This window comes from Aspergillus ambiguus (assembly GCF_047715705.1).
Source record: "Aspergillus ambiguus strain CBS 117.58 unplaced genomic scaffold BDV59scaffold_12, whole genome shotgun sequence".
Lineage (NCBI taxonomy): Eukaryota > Fungi > Ascomycota > Eurotiomycetes > Eurotiales > Aspergillaceae > Aspergillus > Aspergillus ambiguus.
The window spans coordinates 506,073-524,564 of record NW_027395525.1 but is presented as its reverse complement, the minus strand read 5'-3'; the positions used below and the strand labels follow the sequence as shown (position 1 = coordinate 524,564).

Here is an 18,492-nt window from a genome sequence, read left to right as displayed (position 1 = left end):
TGGGCTGAGATGCCGGAGTAATGTGTGGTACCAGTGGATTATCCTTAATGATATCGATTTGATGCCATCGTGTCTTGGTTCGTCCTGCGTAGATGTGTGTATATGTACAAGCGCGAATGGCGCCTTTGAGTAAAGGCGGCCCGAGAGACCCACACTATGTGAAATGCCGAGACCCCACAACGGGAGGCCTGAACCCTGGAGGGTTCTCAGTGCGTGAAGCGCAAGGCCCGGCTTGCCCGAAGGAGGTATAACTCCTCTATGCAAGGTATAAAATATGCCCGTTCGATCATTTCTCTCCATACAAACCTGTTCTCCTTCAAGTAGGCTGTCCATCCATATTGTCAAGCCGTGTTTGAATAGAACTCGGGTCGTACTGCCCTTCCTCTCCCTTGTACTCTTCCAGCACGATTGTCCGCATCAATCGTCGAGGGGCACGACGGCCAGTGAACAGCTCAAATTGGGCGAAACCCTGCTCCGGGAGGACATCCAGCCCGTCTAGGGCAACCCACCCACGGTGAGAAAGGGAGCGGATTTGTTTCATCAACGGCGTGTTCAGAGGTTTGTAGGCCAACTACGCCAAGTTAGCAGGTGCCGAATGAAATGTAAAATCGAGATGGATGATACTCACATCGACCACGACACCTCCGGTCGGACTTTCCAACCATTGAGTCGGGAGCTCAAAGTTGGGCGCTGGCTCCTCGCCAATGCTGTGCGCGGGGATACCGGAGCAGATGACCGTTGGCTGTTTGTAATTCGCGGGCCAGGGATCTTCCAACGATTCCAACGTGTGAACTGTCGGGCGAGAGTCCAGTCCGTTCTGCCTCGGAGGATGGAGGTTCTGTCGGTTATAATGATGGGCGAGTTTTTCGGAATTGCTAAGGGTGCGGTTCCAAACAAAGATATTCTGCACACCAAGGTGGATCATCGAATAAACAGCCGCACGAGCCATTCCACCGGCTCCGATCACCAGACCAGTAGACGAAGGTCGAATAGCATTGGCTGGGGACAGGCCTCGTCTGAAGCAATTGCAGATGCCAATCCAGTCAGTGTTGTCGCCATGCAAGCCTTTGATCGGGCCCGCTCGGCTCTTCTCCATGTACAACGATGAGTCCTCGGTGTTGAGAGCGTGTTTCTCCAAACTGCGAATGGGTATCAGGGTGTTGACTGCGCCAATTGCCCGTGCGTGAGGAGACATGCAATGAAGAAGAGGGATGGATTCGGTCTTGTACGGCAGACTGACACTAGTCCCCCCGAAGTAGGGATTCTCTACCAGCTCATTGAGTCCCCGCAAGGAAGACGACTGGTGGATAGAGTATACGTGAGGCATGCCGCAGACTTTATAAGCCGCATTATGCATGGCTGGCGACAGACTGTACGTCACGTTCGCACCAAAGACAAAGAACTGCATAGGGTCGAGAGCAAACGACGAGTAGAGAGCTTCCTGCGCTTCACGCAGCGTAATGGATGGCAGGCCTTTAGACTGAGCTTCAGACCTAAGGGACGGGGGTACGACTGGAGTCATGATTGGATTGAAGCAGCTAGACCACCGGCCCAACGGCCCGGAATTGTAGGCTATGAGAGGTAATTCTGGCCCAGGCTGAGTTTTTATATGATGACGGAAGCGCTGAACAGCAAAATTATCCTCCATGGATACTGCTGGCTGTGTCAAGCGCACCATATCGCACCCGAGCTTTCGAGCACGTTCGTACAAGGAGAGGTATTTGGGGTCATCCCAGCCCGCTGGGAGAGGTTGTGGAGATGCATAGTGGCCAATAATTTTGCTCGATCCTTTCAAGCCGATAATTTGCAGGAGGAGACTATCATCATAGGATAGGTCGACTGTCAAGAAGTCCGGCGCCAGGCGTAGTCCGTGCTGCACCAGGTCCAGATATGCAGAATCTGAGCGCCGAGGTGACTCGTTTTGGCCCGGACTGGAACCGTTTGGATGTATATTGCTCTCCACGTGGTATACCAAAGGTACGACGATGTTTCGCCGGATAGTGGCTACCACTTCACTGATGTGATTGGCAAGACTGGGGTCAATCCCGAGGTGGGAGGACGGGGTATCGTCGACATCAATCTTCAATTGAAAGGCGTCTGCAGTAGATTCGAGGTCTTCAATATCCAGACTCCAGTCAAAGGAAGAGATCGGCACATCAGCAGCGTAGGTGAATGTGCGGGATTCAATCGGTTGCATGGATAGTGGGAATGATGTCTGTTGATTTTTCAGGTCGGTGGCGTCGCCGATAGCGAAGGCGATGAAACGAAGAAAATCGCGTTGCAACTGTTTCAGTGTCAGAAAAGGCGTAGACGCCTGAGGACGCTGTTCGAGCTCCAGCTCTTGCTGCGAGCCGGTTTGGCCTTCCTTCCCGGCGCCATCGCCCTTCTCAGATACATTGAAGAACTCCAAGTTCGAACAGGCACGGTAGATGGGACCAGATGCCTCCAAAAACCGTCGAACCTTGTCGGTATCCCACGCCTTTAGGTACGACTGGATGCTTTCAGCATCTCGAATGATGTGAACAACCGGGTGGGTTTTGGCATAATCTCTGAGAAGCATTTGAACGCTGCGTTCCGTGGATCCAGGTCCGCATACGATGACCCAGCCTTCTGAGTGGTCCCTTAGAATGGTCTCCATGATGTCAGTTTCTCGTTGGCGATACTCCGATAGGCCGTAGTCCTTCTTGAAGGCGGCGCGCGTCCGGCCGGTGACTTGCTGAAAGTAACGATCGGCATCAATCAATCGGCGCCCGGAGGTCGCGGCCAGTATAACTGCTAAACTGGACTTGCCTGTGCCCCGAATTCCAAGAAGTACGATCGATGCATTTGGTGCGAACCTTCTTGGGACTTGAGACGGCCTGTCGAAAGACGCTGGGGAGCCACGGTTGGAGTCAAGTTCCCGTAGCGGCCATGATGGAAAATGGGTCTCTCCTGCAGTCTCAGAATGATCTGTTGAGGGACGCGACCCATCATTACCCCAATTCGAGTCGGATGAGTGAAGGGGAGACTGGGGATAAGAATGGCTGTGAGTTGCGGAGGATGGCCTCCGGGGATGGTCCTGAAGCCCTTCGAGCTGGTCCAGTTTACGTTTCGCGGGCCTGACGAGGACAGACATTATGCTAGGAGTGACCATTCAGTTTGTAGGCGCTTGCAGGCTAGGTTGATTCAGGAATTATTCCTCGGATGTTCCATGCTGGAGGCCCGGGGTAAGGAGGCGGAGACACGGCACGAGGAGCATTCGGGACTGCGCCGGGCTGGACTCGCACCACGAAGAGCCAGTGCTGATGGTATTCACGAGCGCAGCAAAGTCATGCGCACCTGGAAGCAGCGAGGGCGCGAAGTGGATATGCGCAAGAGGGGACGATGTGGAGGAGAGCGAGAGGGAGGGCTGGCGGCGGGAACCGAAAGGGAAAAATCGTGGGGAAGCGAGATGCCTGAGGCCGCCGCGACGGACAAATGCTCATCCGTGCATTTCCAACTGACTTTGGCCTCCCCGCGGGGAATTTTGCCCTCTCCTTGCATACATCGCCAACGGCTGCACATGCTGGAATATGCTGCAGTCGCTTCTCGCCGTCGATCTCGCGCACGTCAATTGATTCAGTCTGGAGGAATTTAGTCTCATCGCCAGAGAGAGAGAGACTCACCTCTGCGCCTCGATCCGGCTAAGCAATCCGTCCGTTCCCCATATTTCGCTCTTTTCCTTTCTCCGCCTCATCCTTCGTGCTTCGCCCTCCATCGACAACATCTTCCTCCTCCCAATCCGGTCTGGTTTGTTTCGCTCTATAATCCCTGCTCATCAGGTTGGAGATTAGTCCGGATTCCCCAACGGCGTATTTCCTAGCCCGGTGGGGCGCTGTCGAGGCTCAATCTGTGCAACCAGCCGTCGGCAAAGCGTTCGTTTCGGCTGCACACCATCCACCTGAAGATGAACACGAGTCCAGACCTTTCTATTGGACCGTCCGATAAACGACGATCATGAGTAGCGATACTCGCCCTGCCCCTGCGGCTGGCAACCGATCGAAACGCCGCGTGATCGAGGCCGATGATGATGCCCGCCAAAACCCAGAGGACTCGCCTGCGAACCCCAAGCGACAGCGTGTTTCCCGTGCCTGCGACAGCTGTCGCTCCAAGAAAGACAAGTGTGATGGCGTCCAGCCTGTGTGTTCCACCTGCGCTTCACTCTCCCGTCCCTGCACCTACAAAGCCAATCCTAAAAAACGAGGCCTCCCCACCGGATACATTCGCACCATCGAGTTACTATGGGGGCTGGTATTCTGCAAGATACAGGGCAGTGAAGATGTCGTTCGCGCTTTGATGAAGCAAGCCAATATGCCGAGTCACCTCGCGACAATGGGGAAGGAAGCCGAAGGATCTGACACATTGTTGTCCTCGTGGAAAAATAGCTTTCTTCTCAAGGACATCGAGAAAATGCTGCTCTTCCTGGAACAACCGGAAGATGAACGTGCTGCAGAGAATGAATCTCCGCCAGACGCGGAGGGCAGTAGTGTTCTCTCGGCTGATGCGTTGGAGTGGCACATGCCAGAATCCGGAGCTGATGGACGGGAGCATTCAACAGCCTCTGGGTTCTCTCCTGTCAAGACACCATCAGCAACGTCAAACACAAGATATACCTTACCACGTCCAGTGCGAGACTCTGCCATTCAGACGACACCTGATGATTTCACCCAACAGCCACAACCCCCGTCTATAGCCGCTCCAGGACGGACGGTTAATACGAACCTTAAACTCCCACCGAATACATGGCCCTTACTCGACATATACTTCTCCTACACGCAATGCTGGTTTCCGATTCTAGAAAAGCACGATATCCTTCGCACTGCTTTTCGCCTCTCCGAAGAGGACACTGTCGTGCCGCCGTTATCAGCTGAATCTGGCGATTATGCATCCCTCTGGGCTATCTTGACCCTGGCTTCCTTTCAGGAAGCATCAATCACTACCACTCGCCAGTTATCACGCCCTCCAACAGAGCAGTCAGATCCTAATCAATTATATACAACTACAGTCAATCTCGTCCCGACAGACGGGATCTACTCAGTTGGCCACGTTCAAGCTCTTCTGATCTTGTCGCTTGTTAAAATCGGTCAGCAGGACTGGCCCGCAGCATGGAGACTAGTCGGTCGAGCTGTTCGCATATTCCAGTGTCTGGAGTTGGACATATCGTCCAACGCAGCATCAAAAGGTAGAGAGTATGGCGCTGGTCGAACAAAACATGTGCTTCTGGGCTGTTTCGTCCTCGAAACTTTAGTTGCGCTGCGGACTGGAAACCCCCCGTCCTTGCGCAAGGAATGCCTTTCACGGGCTGGCCCAATTGATGAAGATGGTCTGGAAGAATGGCATCCCTGGGAGGATCAGACGGGTTTTCGGCCTGTGGAACAAGGGCGAGCCCCGTTCCACCGTGGACCGCTCCATGCGCTAAGCACATTCAACCGACTTGTGTCGCTGATGTGCATATTGAACGATTTCTGCTGCCTGACATTTGATTCAATCACCCCCACGCAGTTGGAATCGCTACAACGCCAACTGCAACTCTGGGTCACCGCGCTTCCAAGAAGTTACCGAGTAGACCTACAAGGAGGCAAACCAGCTTCGCCGCACATTTTCGCACTCGAAGTTATGCATGAGGGCGCTTCCGTGGTCCTGAATCGAGAGTTTGCCGTGATGAGCGAGGGAGACGGAGGAACAATACACAAGAACCGCCTCACCGAAAGCTCCAAGAGGCTAACCATGCTCCTCCAGAAATATATGGATACATACAGTCTCTCTGCAACATGTCCAACGTTTGGAGCTATCGCCACGCTTGGCATCCAGAAAAAGGAGAATTCTCCTCAACTCGAGCCTGGCCTAAAGCAGAAACTACAGTCTTTCTCTTCTCATCTCAACACTGTCTGGAGACATGAGAACCAGATCGTGGATTTAAATACGCAGGGACAGTTACAGCACGCAGCGGCTCCTGCAATACCTCGCCATGCCTTACCTCTCCACGACACAGCCTCATCCAGCTCGGTTCCCCCGCCTATGCCTACTGGAGATGGCTCCATGCGGCGAGCAACCACAGTAGATGATAATCGCTCTGGTTTCTCTGCGCCGGAATCCTTTTTGTCCAATTCATGGATGAGAACTGCCCCTAGCATTGATGACTCTGCGCTATCTGTGGCAACCCCGACCCCATCCATCAGTATGAACCGCACAGCAGATCCATCCAGAACGCCACATCGTCACCGGTCTTCCATGTCTTCGAAACCAATGAACCCACCTCACATGATCCCCGACTTGACTCCGACTTTTCCTCCTGCCGCGCCCCAATACCAAACCCCGTACAACGATCCAAGCCTTAACCTTGGGTCGTTTGTTGATATCGATGGATATGGCCCCCTGCATCGACCCCGAATCGCGCCAGACTTGGACGCCCTGTTTGACGAGCTGGCGTCGTTGGACGGGACCGAGAAGTGAGTAGTATCTTTGAAAACCCAAAAAACTACACAGACAACTAACAAGGGATCCCACAGGGCCGACAACCAGCCAGAGTTTATGCAAAACCTAGGCTTCGTCCCAGATGCTGGCATCCCCGAGCTGTATTCATACGCAAGCCAGGTCGAGCCGTTCCTCCTAGCGCAGACACAGCAGCTCCCACAGGAAACAGGAGGAGTGCCGCAGGAGGGCAACAATCAATCCACGAGACAATGACCAATCTCCTAAACCCATTCACTTCCCTGTACATATTGCCATACATATCTTGTTATATTAGGAAAATAGGATCATGTATTGTATCTCATAGAGCCATGCCATCGTTTTATTTTCAAATCTATGTACACGGGCCAGAAAAGAATACCCAAAGGAGACATACGGCAGTTAAAGATTCGCCTTCTCCAATTCCTTAAAGTTCACTGCAATATGCTCGACCGCCACACGATACCCGTACACTCCCAATCCCACAATAATGCCCGCAGCCTTGTCACTGAAGTAGCTATGATGACGCCAGGGCTCGCGCGCGTGCACATTGCTCACATGCAGCTCGATGAAGGGGATGCCCACGCCTAGGAGTGCGTCCCGGATAGCGACGGAGGTATGCGTGTAGGCACCCGGGTTGATAACAATACCGTCGACACGGCCGCGGGCAGCCTGGATTCGGTCGACGATGGCGCCCTCGTGGTTAGACTGGAAGGACTCCAGCGTCGCGCCGAGCGACTCTGCGTGGGCTTTGCTAGAAGCCTCGACGTCGGCCAGCGTCGTGCTGCCGTAGATGTGCGGCTCGCGGGTGCCCAGGAGGTTTAGGTTGGGGCCGTTGATCAGGAGGATTGACTTGGGCATTTTGGTTGTTTGTTCTGTTCTGTTTGGGGTTTCGGTTCTGGTAGAGAGATGCGGACGGTGTTACGTTGAGGAGTTGTTGAGGGTGGGTGGTGGTGATGCGGAGAACGTGGGGGAGAAGGTTTGAATATAATTCCGAAATTAATACTCCGAATAGAGTCCCGCATGGGCGTTCTGTATTGGATTATGCGACGTCTGATTCGTCTTGCGATGCGGAGGAGCATAATCTCCGGTGGCTAAACGGTCTCCCGGCTGAGCGCTTTCCCGGATAGGTTCGATGCAAGCCACACAACCTTATAATTATTAAGAGATATGCATAACTTTATATGGGCGATGTTGGACTCAGTAAATTTCTGAGCATATTTTAATTACTGCTGTCAAATAGGAGACTTTAAAATGGCATTTAGAACCGCGCATTAACTAACATTGGCTACACAGCAGTGAGGACGATCTAGACACACCCCACGTAATCAGGTACAAAGATGCTAGATAGGACAGGACGGATGTTGGAACATAAATAGGCATTGTATAAGAGACAATGTCTGGGGCGCCAAATCCTTCGGTAAATTCAAACACTTGGGAGAAGTAATACCACAATGGGACAAGGGCACAAGAAAAGAAAAACCGTCGGAAGAGCCGGTGCAGACGCCCTCGCCCGAGAAAGAGGCGTATAACTGTGAGGGTTGGTGTGTTGTGGGAGAGAGTAATGTCGAATCGATAAAAAGCAGAGCAGGGGAAGCAGAAATAGAGAGGTAGACTGGAGGATATACAAAGGTTTTTTTGACTATGAAAGAAAGGGAAGACAAAAAGTATTTCGGCCACTTTGTGTTGCTAATGGCAGTGATACGTTATAAAGGATCATAATTATGCAGACAACTGTGTTGTCTTGAAACTAAGGCTCCTCGTGCAAGTTCCAACTATATGTGGCCGTGACTGCGGTGAGCCCAAGATTGCGTTGCCTCGGAAAGTCAGAAAAATTTGTCTGCGAGGGGCATTCACTGAGCACTGAATGCGATTTCCGTCATGAAGTATCTGGATCTCCAAATGTTGTTGTAACAATGAGGTTGATTGGGAAGGGCTGGCCTGAGGAATACTTGGATTTCCGAGAGTGGTCAGGTTACTAGGCTCCGTATCACTTCGTTGTGCTCCACGGATACCTAAAGTCAAAGCGAAGAAAAATCAGCAAAATAATACTAAGCAAATGTCTCTCATACTCTTACCTAGTAAAACCTCAACGATATTGATTAAAGGGAGGAGGACAGGGACCAACTGGCCAAAATTCCATGAACTGTCAGATCTGATGCCTTCCCGAGCCACGCTCAGTCGGATGCTGCCCCAGATCAACGAAATTAAAAGCCATAGTAACCGGTTTAGCGGTTAGTAATTCTGCACCGAAAACATTGGAAAATCTCGGTGCGACCCTTACATCCCACATCATTGAACCGAGCAAGTCAACAATGGTCTTGGCCGTAATAAGAACAGTTAGCGAAAGAACATTCAAGACAAAAAGCAATTTCTGCTTCCACCCGCGAGATAGAAATGCATGCAAACCAAAGAGAATCGTCATTTTCGACCAGTAGGTGCTGGACTTGACCATCAACCATTTTATCATAAAATTTTTACTTCTGCGATAAGACTTGATAACTTGTGATAGAAACGTCAGTGTTATCATCGCTTGAGAGATTGCCATTGCATAAGTATAATTAACGTCCTCGTAATCGTTTTTGGACCAAAGCAACCCTTCACTAGCGTTCTTTTTCCTGAAAACTATCATATTGGCATTCTTCGTTTCCCGTTGGAAGTAGTGAAGCAAATAGCATGGCGACAAGTGCAACCATTAAAGTAAGCCGTAAATGGAATATACTGTTCTGTTCATGTACAAAAGTTCGAAGGAACGTCAAATTAGATATGTGAGTCGCTAGCATACTTTCTATGCAAGGGCATTTTGATCAGTGTGCATATACCAAAGGGCTCACCGCCAGTGTTTACCGTAGTCTTGGATACTGGGATTGCGTTTCGTAACAGAACCGCGGTCCTCACAGCTCGACCAGCATACAACAGTCACATTTCCAGCTTAATCGCTGTTTTTACATGCAGGATATGTTTTATTAAGAAAAAATAAGGTTTTGGTTAGCGCCTCGCACGTTGCATTAGACAATGGTGACTTAAACCACTCTATCCGAATCCTTTCACTTTAAGTATATATTAAGCTTCCACTCAATCCCGAGCGATCCACACTCTTTTAAAGCCGCTTCACTTGAGGCAATCCTCCTCATTCTCCAATGCCCCCCCAAAAGCAGCATCGAGAGCCTAAACGCCCCTTGGATTGGGCAGAAGGGTCTTTATGCTACTATTTAAAGCGAGAGATCTACCTTTCATATTATTATATGCGAAGCAACGTCGACAATAGTTTTTTGCCTTTTTTGGTATTTCCAGTAGCGTCGTTGCTATACAAGAAAGCAGACGTCTTTGACGCCTTGCGTTCCATTGCCTGTAATAGAGCTTGATTTACCAGATTCAAGACACATGGAATGCTAAGACTGTTGATAGGTGCCATACCATACGGATTCTTGTACGCCTACACAATTGACCTTGCAAATAGTGCAGAAGGAGATGGGTTGGAAGATGCGATCAATAAGCCTGATCGACCAATCACGTTGAGAAAAGTGAGCGTCGCTGCCACGAAAGCCAGGTACTATGTCTCGACTGGAGTGTGGTTCATATATAGCTACATCCTCAACGTCCATATATGGACTACACTCTGGATCATAGCAGTTTTCAGTTCATATATGCTTCACACTGCCAGATTTGGGCCTGCAAAAGACCTTTCTATGGCTTTGGAAGCTGTTTCTCAACTGATGGCCTGCTGGAAACTTGGAGGCTCAGATCTTGAAGTCGGATGGGGTTGGGTGAAGATAATTGCGACTTGGATTTTTTTCACAGTATCGATTCAGGATTTTCGAGACGTTCCAGGTGACAAAGCTTGTGGTCGTCGAACAACACCTATTCTGCTGGGAGATATTCCAGGTATGCCTGAAGTCTCTGGAAAGTCACCTTTTACTGACATATATTTTCTAGCCCGCCTTTATACAGCTTGTGGCCTTATTTTCCTCGAGGTCAGCTACTTATTTTGTCAGTCTCAGCAACGACTAACAATCCACTAGTACATCTTTATATTTCACTGGGTATTAGATTATCAATACAAGAGGTCGACGGTCATAATGTCCGTCATCATAGCCCTTATAACAGCCATACTCATATTTCGAATGGCTTTTTTCCGGAAAATCGAAAATGACCGGATTACATACAGATGGTACTCAGCCTTGTACATTTCTTTACTGATTACTACTTGTTTTGCATTTGGGAGCATCTAGGCAAGTATCAAAAAGTCGATAGCAAGACTTGCTTTCATACAGCCAGACGGGCAGGAAAAGGGTCGAAGAGTTAGGAATCCATGGTGATGGACACGCACCGATCATAAGGTTAACTGAGTGGAGCTTAGGGATTGCGGTATCTAGGGGTAATGTAAATTAGATCATCTGGAGTCGAAGATGCCATCCACCCGGGAAGGGGATTCGGGGGAGTCCCCGACAGAGGAATCACTGTCTGCCATGATACGTAATTTACCTTTTGTTTTTCTTTCTCTGTTGTATTGTTCATCTTCTCTTATCAGTAATTCATTTGTGGAAAAAGAGATCGAGAGAGAGAGAAGGGGGAGAAGAATGAAAAGAGAGGGAAAAACGAGGGAGCGGGGGAAGAAGAGGGTTTAATATACATCAACAAACCTATTATTCTAACCTTGCTATGAGGTTATATCCGTGGTCTCCTTTATGACCATCAGCCACAACATTCTATTGTAGCTCAGGCATGATAGAAACATATGTATTGCCATCGCTTTCGGAGCATTCGCCACTAGGTTGAGTGTAATATTGAACACATAATATCCTAAATATGTAGTGCGAGAAGAGATAACTGCGAAACACACTCTGCACCCAGATGCAATCCAACAGAATGCTGTAGGGAAATACAAAGTTCAATGTCAGGTGTCTGCGCCTTCCCAATGCAATGAACCCTAGAAAAGGGTCAAACTTCTCTCCAGGAATGTCCCAAAAACATGGCAGCCTCTTCTGCAGCAGGCCTGCCTTTCCATCTAGCTACCAGAGATAGAGTTGCATCAATCACGGTAGATGGCCCCGTAACTGTGATTACTCTCACTCCAGCATCGTTACACCCAGCATCCACATACAACGGTGCCTCGCCCGAGGCACTCTCCGGCACAACATCTGTCCCAGCACCTTCCTGTCCACTATGCGACTTGGCACATATATGCCGTAATGTGCCTGCGACTAGTCGATGTGTCGTGGCTGACAAGCCATTCAGCACCCCGGCAGCGCCAAGGAGGTACGATCCAAGTGCACCTGCGAGAATGGCGCGTTCGCCGTGACCTTCTAACGGAGCTGTCTGCACAAAATCACGAATTAATTGCATTATACCCGTCAAGCCTTTGTCTCCTTCAAGTGGAGGGCCCAGATGTGGGAGGATATTTCGGGAGCGTGATCCGGGGACGATCAGGATGTCGAATTCGGATAGGCGCTTTCGTGCGTCGTCGAGGTGGAGGGATCTCTGGAATGTAAAATTCTCCTGGGAGGTAGTGAGGTCGTCACTAGCGGCGATAGTGACTCCGCAGCCAACGTTGAAGAAGACTTCGGCTGGTCCAGTGACCTCCAGAGCATTGAATCCGGGATAGATGAGCGCCAGGGCCGATTGGCGCGCTGAGGGGGGATGTATGACCGCTGCTGCTGCCATTGCCAACTGAATGAACTATGATTTTACTGTCTACTTTCATCGCAGGTTATGTGCCTGATGTATCCCCGTGGCGGTCATGATGTAACTGAGTCAGGGTTTTTGTGAGGTCATCCCGCAACTTTCTCTACACAACGTTACACCTGAACCTGCCGATTGATCGACGGACTATAACTCCGACCGCCATCCTCCCTCAGTCTCGAATATCCTCCCCACTTTCGCGCTCACCCGGAGAAGATGACGATCCCGATAGCGCGGTGCCACTAGCGACAGCCCGATGGGCATGCCGTTGGTACCCTTAAAGCCGGGGATATTGATAACGGGGGTATGCAGTGCCTAGATCGTCCTTTAGGTTTTCTCCGTACCAAATAAAAGGCTACCAGACTGCCGGGAGACTTACCGTCCACATTCCGTTAAAAGCTGCACTTCCGGTGCTCTCAATTCCAACCGGCGCCTCATCTGGCACGCTGGGCACAAGGATGGCCGCGTACTGCGACGCGATCTCGTCGATCTTCGGACGCAACATAGCAATACCGTCAAATGCCTTCAGCTGCTCTGCGCGACTATGCTGGGCTCGGTTCTCAACAAGTCCCACGAGCGAATCGTGCAAACGTCCACAGTCCATCCGGTACTCCGGTAGAAAAGCTACCTGGCCGTCGGAAGCCATGATGATGCTATGCCAGTGCGGCAGCTGAGCGAACTCATCTGGCAGTTCTAGCCGCTCAATCTCAGCGCCGTGTGCACTCAGTAACCGCACGGCCGTTTCGATGGCTGACACTGTTCCTGGGCCGGCCTTGTCCCACACTGGGGTCTTGAGAACGGCGAACCGCGCACCTTGAAGTTGGAATTCACTACTATTGTGATCATCGTCATCCTTTATAGCAAAGGTATCAGCGAGTAAGGCTAAATCATCCACGCAACGGGCGTATAGCCCGATCGTGTCCAGTATAAGCGAGTAAATCTTCTGGCCCTCACGATTTACTGCATTCCACGTTGGCTTCAAAGCATATACGCCGTTGAATGAGCCAGGACGAATGGTGCTGCCGCCTGTTTGTGTTCCCAGTGCCAGTGGCACCTGCAGATCGGCTACTGCGGCACCGGAACCGGACGATGAGCCACCTGGGGTGCGCGAGGAATCATGCGGGTTTCGGGTCACGGGTCCCTGGACTGTAGCAGCGAACTCGGTGGTCGTAGTTTTTCCTGCAAGAGAGAACCGTTGTGAATTCCGCATGCGAGATATAGTCTTGTTCAGGGGATCTTACCGAGTATCAAGGCTCCCGCTTGTCGGAGGACTGCGATTGATGCCGCATCGACCTGTGGAGTGCTGCCTACATATATAGGCGAGTTATGCTGTGTTGGCATATCTATCGTCAGTTTAGCAATCGGTTGATCCCATGGAGTTCGGATAATGACCTTTCGTATAAATCACATCTTTGACACCCACAGCAACTCCATGAAGGGGACCCCGCTGGTCGGGTGGGATTTGGTCAAGGTGTCGGGCTTGCTCGAGAACGAGGTCATGATTCAGATAGGCCCAAGCCCTGGTGTGGTCATCGCGAGCATCGATACGCGCAAGTAAAGAGCGCGCGTATTGCTCGACGGTGAGCTTGTTGGAGCGGATCTGCTCCAGAACCTGAGAGGCGGTTAGGCGATGAAGTTCCATGGTCATTGCATTGCACTTCAGTATTCCTTGATCGTGTGGAAGGGATGACTTCGGCCTAAATAAGGGTGAGGGGTAATTACTATCTAGAGATGGTTCTCCAAAGTCTTACTCCAAGTGACTTCTCCAACTGATCGTCTTACTGATAGGAACTACATATCCAACAAAATTTCTGTGGAACCGCGTCAGGTCCGCCTATAGAAAGACATCCCTCGACATTTTATGATATCAATGGGGCGTATGTTCTATAATCTTTGTCAGCGTTAGTGTGATATATTGCAATATATTATGGTGGTGTCGATCCCGACAAAGCTATAGTATAAATGCCGCAAATTCTGTCAGGTTTTGGTGTGGGTAATAAGCATTGGGGATAAATCCCATACTTTCCATGATGTCACATCAATGTTCTTCGGTCCGATCATTTCACAGGAACGTTGATGGTCCAAAGTTTCAAAAGATCCCATGTAGATTTGTTGGCTTGAGGCTCCCGAACAGGATCTATTCCTGATTGAGTCGTGGTTGTGATATCAGACACGAAAAGAGACAAATAAAAGGGACCGGACGATCCAGTAACGGCATTACATCCGCATTGGCAGACTTCGCCGCAAAATTCCGGGGAAGTATCACAAAGCCTGTCACGCCGTTTATGCGCATTGGAATATCGCTCTATCAACCTTCTCCAGCCGACGGCTGATAAAATGCCTTCACGCAGATCCCAACGGAGATGACACAAGTAAATAGACACTTTTCCAGGTTTCACTCGTTGTATATGACCTAATATTTGTCGCCGAGGCCTCCGTTCCGACTTGCCTTTCTGGGATAGTCTAATCAAGTTAAGACCGAGAATTCTCGACGTAATCCAGGAAGCCGACGCTGCCTGAGCCCTGCCTACCGTCTACGCGGAGGGAGGCCCGCCCGGTGATCATATTCAGGTGCCGGGATCTCCTTATCTGACTAGCCTAGGAAACGTCATTTGAGTGATGCTTAAATGTAGGGGAAATAAAATATACCTACCTTGCTCTTTCTGCCATAATAGGCAGTTATCGTTGGGGTCAATTGATCAATCCACTCATTGAATGGAATATCGGCCACTTGTGCGTCGAAATTGGCCGAAAGAGTCTCCTTGGCAGAGCTGTCCGGCACTTGAAACATCATGCTTAGCCCTCGATAGTAAACATCCTCCATGTAAAAGCTGCGCAGCGACAATTCGTCTCTGAAAAGCTCCAGTAACCGTCGCCAGAGTAATATAGACTCTTCCTGGGGAGTTATCTCGCGCAAACTAGATTGTGCATTTGTCGATGGTGGGATATCTCTGTCCAAAGTAACCCGGTAAAGCGAGAGACTTGTTAGACTAATTCGGACGGTATTCAAGAAAACTCTTAAGGACTCAAAACTAATCGTAATCCGATGAAGACGAAGCTCTTTCAGTCGAGTAAATCTGATGCTTTTCGGCAGCTCCGGGAACGAAGAATATCTCATTTCGCACCTGTTAAGCCATCTTATAGAAAGAGAGAGAGATTTCAACCCAGGCGCAACTTTCTTCAAAATATCAGTAGACGTCTTGGAAGTTGGCAAGGATAGCGAGTTTCTGTCATCAACCCATATGCATAGATGAAAATGCTCCAGCTCTTTTAGGCTTGAGAGCAAGGAATCGTATTGCGTTGGTGCAAGCGAAAGATCCATGGGAATTCGGCCACAAAAATCATAACCACATGTATGCAATTTTTTGATTTGTCGATTAGATTCTCTGAGCGACTGAAAGAGCCGTCTCAGAGCCAGCGAGTTCCATTCGGCGATCTTATCACTTTGCAGATCGCTCAAGGTATCGGCAAGAAATATGAAGTCAACTTGATCTCGTAATCTTCGGAGTCCGAGACATCGAACTGTTTTCCGTCGTCGATCGAGGAGGAAAGCTGTTGTATAATGCCGTAGGCCAATAGATTCCAGGTTCTCCAAGCGTGTAAAACATTCGGTAAGCTTGGCGCTGAAGTCTTCAGAATTTAATAGGCCGCGATTATCCGATACTAGAGCTTGATATATAGCATAGCGATCTGCTAACTGGTCTCCTTTTAACATCAGACACCCTTTTGACATTGCATATAACGAATATTCAAACGACTGCAGGCTCTGGTCGTGGAATCCTTCGAAGACGGTTGGTATCATCCACACTTCCCGAACGTGTACTCTGATCGAGTCATTCGTAGCGAGCTCTTCCAGTTCCTGAAGCCCATCACTTGTGGCAAGAAAACAAATACTTTTGAAATAGCGAGCGCCAAACGCCTGACGGGAATTTTCGTAGAGCACGGAGCAAGTCAAGCGGATTGCGGCCCAGTCTAATAGCTCTAGGTAGCAGCATGTCCTGTCCAGCAGCTCGACCGGGAGACTCGTGATAGACATTTTGACGCTTGACGCTTGTTGTTCTATCATCCTGGGTGCGCCGAGATCGCTCTTAATACTGCGGGACCCATTAGCGCGGTGGGGTAGGGAAGGTCAGACTAACGGAATACAGTGGAGGGGCCTACGCGTGAGGTACTATAGGTAGGAGGTAGCTAAGAGGTACAGGCAGGTAAGCTACCACAATTAGGGATGAAATCGGCAGTGCATAAGGGCTTCCTGAGAAGTCCAGACTGCTAAACAGATAATGGTGTTAGACTCTGCGCTTCTTCTCAGGACTCATATCCAAATCCTTCTCGGCTTCCACCACCTGCCCATCTCCCCTCTCTCCGTCAAGGAACCCTTCCCGGCCCTCCTTGGCCAAATACTCCCACCTCACAGGCAAGCCCTCAAGCCCTTCAGGGAACACCTGCGGTGGCACGGCCTTTATTAGCACGAAGTACACCACACTGGCCGTCACGAACGTCAAAATCCATCCCATTTTGAACATGTTGATTGCCGCAGCGCTGACCAATTCCGGCTGGTACTTTCCAACCAGCCCGGGCAATCCCATTGCGACACCACCGCACCATGCGAATACTCCGAGCCAGTTAGCCCCAGACCAGAACCAGTACAAGCCTTTCTTTGAGCCGATATACAGGGACGGGACATGAATGTTGCCTTTCCGTGCGAGCACATAGTCGACAATGATTATCTTCAGATTATCAGTCAGTAGCCTCGTCCTTTCACTATATGGGGAACACGTACTCCGGACAGCGGTGCCATAAAAATATTGTAGCTCGACAAGAAGGAAAGAAAGGCCCCGGCATTTGCAATCAACTGCCACGGCACGACTGCAACTCCCAGGATTGCGCAAAGAACCTGACCTCGGCGGATGGTTAGAAGCCGTGGGAATAGCCCCGTCATGTCTGCACCGAACGGGATTGAATTCGCGCCGAAATTAGTTCCAAATTGACTGAAGAGGAAAGCAAATGCAACGAGCCAGACGGCGAATCGTGCAGCAGGTGTCCAATAGTGGTCCAAAATGGCACCTAACAAATCCCAGATATTCCCTACCGCGTCATTAGTGATTCTTCTGCTTTATTTTTATGAGATGATGATTGGAAGTATACAGTATGCGGTGCCCCAGGCACCTTGAATAGATGCTGTAGAGGCCAATCCCAGGAAAAAGACGACCACTTTTGACACGAACACTGCCGCCCCCTGCACCCAACCGGCGTCTCTGGGCTTCTTGCAGTATCGAGCCAGGTCTGGCTGGTTAACTAGCATCGGGGACAGGCTACCCATAATAACATTGATGCCGTCCATAATTGCCCAGCCGAGGGAGGGTGTACTGGAAGCAGTGCCCTTGGAAGCGAGGTCGATGCTGGAGATTCCGGCGCCCTGGGCCATGCACCAGCCAAACAGACCGAATGTTATGAAAGGCATGACTACGCCTTTGGCGCTGAACAACCAGTGGATCTTGGTCGGGTGGACAAAACACTTGCGTAGTTAGTGGGGCCATGGTGCAGGAAGATGTGCGATGACTTACAAATGGTAATTCCATCAGCCATACTAAGAAGAAGCAGAGCAACTGCTGCGAAGTGACATTTGCCGAGGCTGGAAGCGTATTGGCGAAGTTGTTCCACTTATAGCCAAACATGCAGCGTAACATGATGCTGAGGAGATTGGCACCGTAGAAGCTTTGGATGCCGTACCAGATAATGCACACAACGGCCCGGAGAAAGATGAAAAAGAAGGAGCCGTACATTCCCAGAACCGAGCGTGAGAGAACAGGGCTATACACCTGTTAGATCATGTAGGCGGATACTAGATGAGAACGAGACTCACAACCCAATATGGTATGTAGCACCTGGCCTAGCCATTCCTGTGACAGTCAAAGCTGAGATGAATGAGCCGAGGCAACATGAGATAAACGCTTGTTCCCATGACTATTTGAGCTGTTAAAACTGGTAACCAAAGGACTATGTATAACCTACTAGTCCAACAGCAACTAGTGATGCTGCGACGTTCCATCCTGTAGCTCCAAAGGCGACAGAGAACCAATACAACGGAAGGTTATACCTGTAGCTCATGAGACAATGGCTTGATTAATATAAGATTGAGGATCCTCACCACGTCCAAGTTCTCTCTTCGGGGTAAGTAGGCTCCAAATCTTTGTTGGACCACCGCGAATTGCCCACCGCTTGGTGATTCTCAGGCGCCTCAGGCACCTCGAGCCAATCCAGTATACTTTGCTTGAACGTGGACATTTTGCCAGAATATGGGACACGTTGTATGGTTGTCTATGTGCTCTTCATCTTATTGAA

At 50.2% G+C, this 18,492-nt stretch overlaps 6 protein-coding genes across 6 annotated transcripts; 1 reads left to right on the top strand and 5 right to left on the bottom strand.

The window, feature by feature from the left end:
• Window positions 1-224: 224 nt before the first annotated feature.
• BDV59DRAFT_21583 (putative quinate pathway repressor protein QutR) lies at window positions 225-3,212 on the bottom strand. Its single transcript, XM_073695983.1, has 2 exons — window positions 629-3,212; window positions 225-571 (listed from the first exon to the last, which is right to left on the bottom strand). Exons 1-2 carry the CDS (start codon window positions 3,131-3,133, stop codon window positions 317-319), a joined length of 2,760 nt encoding a protein of 919 aa, XP_073548840.1. The 5' UTR covers window positions 3,134-3,212; the 3' UTR covers window positions 225-316.
• A 332-nt stretch (window positions 3,213-3,544) lies between these two features.
• BDV59DRAFT_207456 (putative C6 transcription factor QutA) lies at window positions 3,545-6,766 on the top strand. Its single transcript, XM_073695000.1, has 2 exons — window positions 3,545-6,467; window positions 6,528-6,766. The coding sequence occupies exons 1-2, from the start codon at window positions 3,976-3,978 to the stop codon at window positions 6,703-6,705; spliced, it is 2,670 nt and encodes an 889-aa protein (XP_073548839.1). The 5' UTR covers window positions 3,545-3,975; the 3' UTR covers window positions 6,706-6,766.
• A 104-nt stretch (window positions 6,767-6,870) lies between these two features.
• BDV59DRAFT_207452 (type II 3-dehydroquinate dehydratase) lies at window positions 6,871-7,410 on the bottom strand (the record flags this gene model as incomplete). The annotated part of the gene is made up of 1 exon (XM_073694999.1): window positions 6,871-7,410. The coding sequence occupies exon 1, from the start codon at window positions 7,327-7,329 to the stop codon at window positions 6,871-6,873; it is 459 nt and encodes a 152-aa protein (XP_073548838.1). The 5' UTR covers window positions 7,330-7,410.
• Window positions 7,411-11,409: 3,999 nt separating this feature from the next.
• On the bottom strand, window positions 11,410-12,132 carry BDV59DRAFT_201384 (class I glutamine amidotransferase-like protein; the record flags this gene model as incomplete). Its single annotated transcript, XM_073693787.1, has 1 exon — window positions 11,410-12,132. The coding sequence occupies one exon, from the start codon at window positions 12,130-12,132 to the stop codon at window positions 11,410-11,412; it is 723 nt and encodes a 240-aa protein (XP_073548837.1).
• Window positions 12,133-12,297: 165 nt separating this feature from the next.
• BDV59DRAFT_201383 (amidase) lies at window positions 12,298-13,792 on the bottom strand (the record flags this gene model as incomplete). Its single annotated transcript, XM_073693786.1, has 4 exons — window positions 12,298-12,465; window positions 12,530-13,329; window positions 13,392-13,493; window positions 13,543-13,792. 4 exons carry the CDS (start codon window positions 13,790-13,792, stop codon window positions 12,298-12,300), a joined length of 1,320 nt encoding a protein of 439 aa, XP_073548836.1.
• Window positions 13,793-16,436: 2,644 nt separating this feature from the next.
• BDV59DRAFT_207451 (permease for cytosine/purines, uracil, thiamine, allantoin-domain-containing protein) lies at window positions 16,437-18,435 on the bottom strand (the record flags this gene model as incomplete). Its single annotated transcript, XM_073694998.1, has 7 exons — window positions 16,437-16,877; window positions 16,931-17,235; window positions 17,296-17,665; window positions 17,715-17,961; window positions 18,010-18,050; window positions 18,163-18,247; window positions 18,299-18,435. 7 exons carry the CDS (start codon window positions 18,433-18,435, stop codon window positions 16,437-16,439), a joined length of 1,626 nt encoding a protein of 541 aa, XP_073548835.1.
• Between the last annotated feature and the right edge of the window lie 57 nt (window positions 18,436-18,492).

Excerpts from the sequence above, each read along its gene's own strand:
- BDV59DRAFT_21583 (XM_073695983.1), bottom strand. The coding sequence starts at position 3,133 with ATGGTCACTCCTAGCATAATGTCTGTCCTCGTCAGGCCCGCGAAACGT. Across the intron at positions 572-628 it reads CCGGAGGTGTCGTGGTCGAT|TTGGCCTACAAACCTCTGAA; the intron begins GTGAGTATCATC and ends AACTTGGCGTAG.
- BDV59DRAFT_207456 (XM_073695000.1), top strand. The coding sequence starts at position 3,976 with ATGAGTAGCGATACTCGCCCTGCCCCTGCGGCTGGCAACCGATCGAAA. Across the intron at positions 6,468-6,527 it reads TCGTTGGACGGGACCGAGAA|GGCCGACAACCAGCCAGAGT; the intron begins GTGAGTAGTATC and ends GGGATCCCACAG.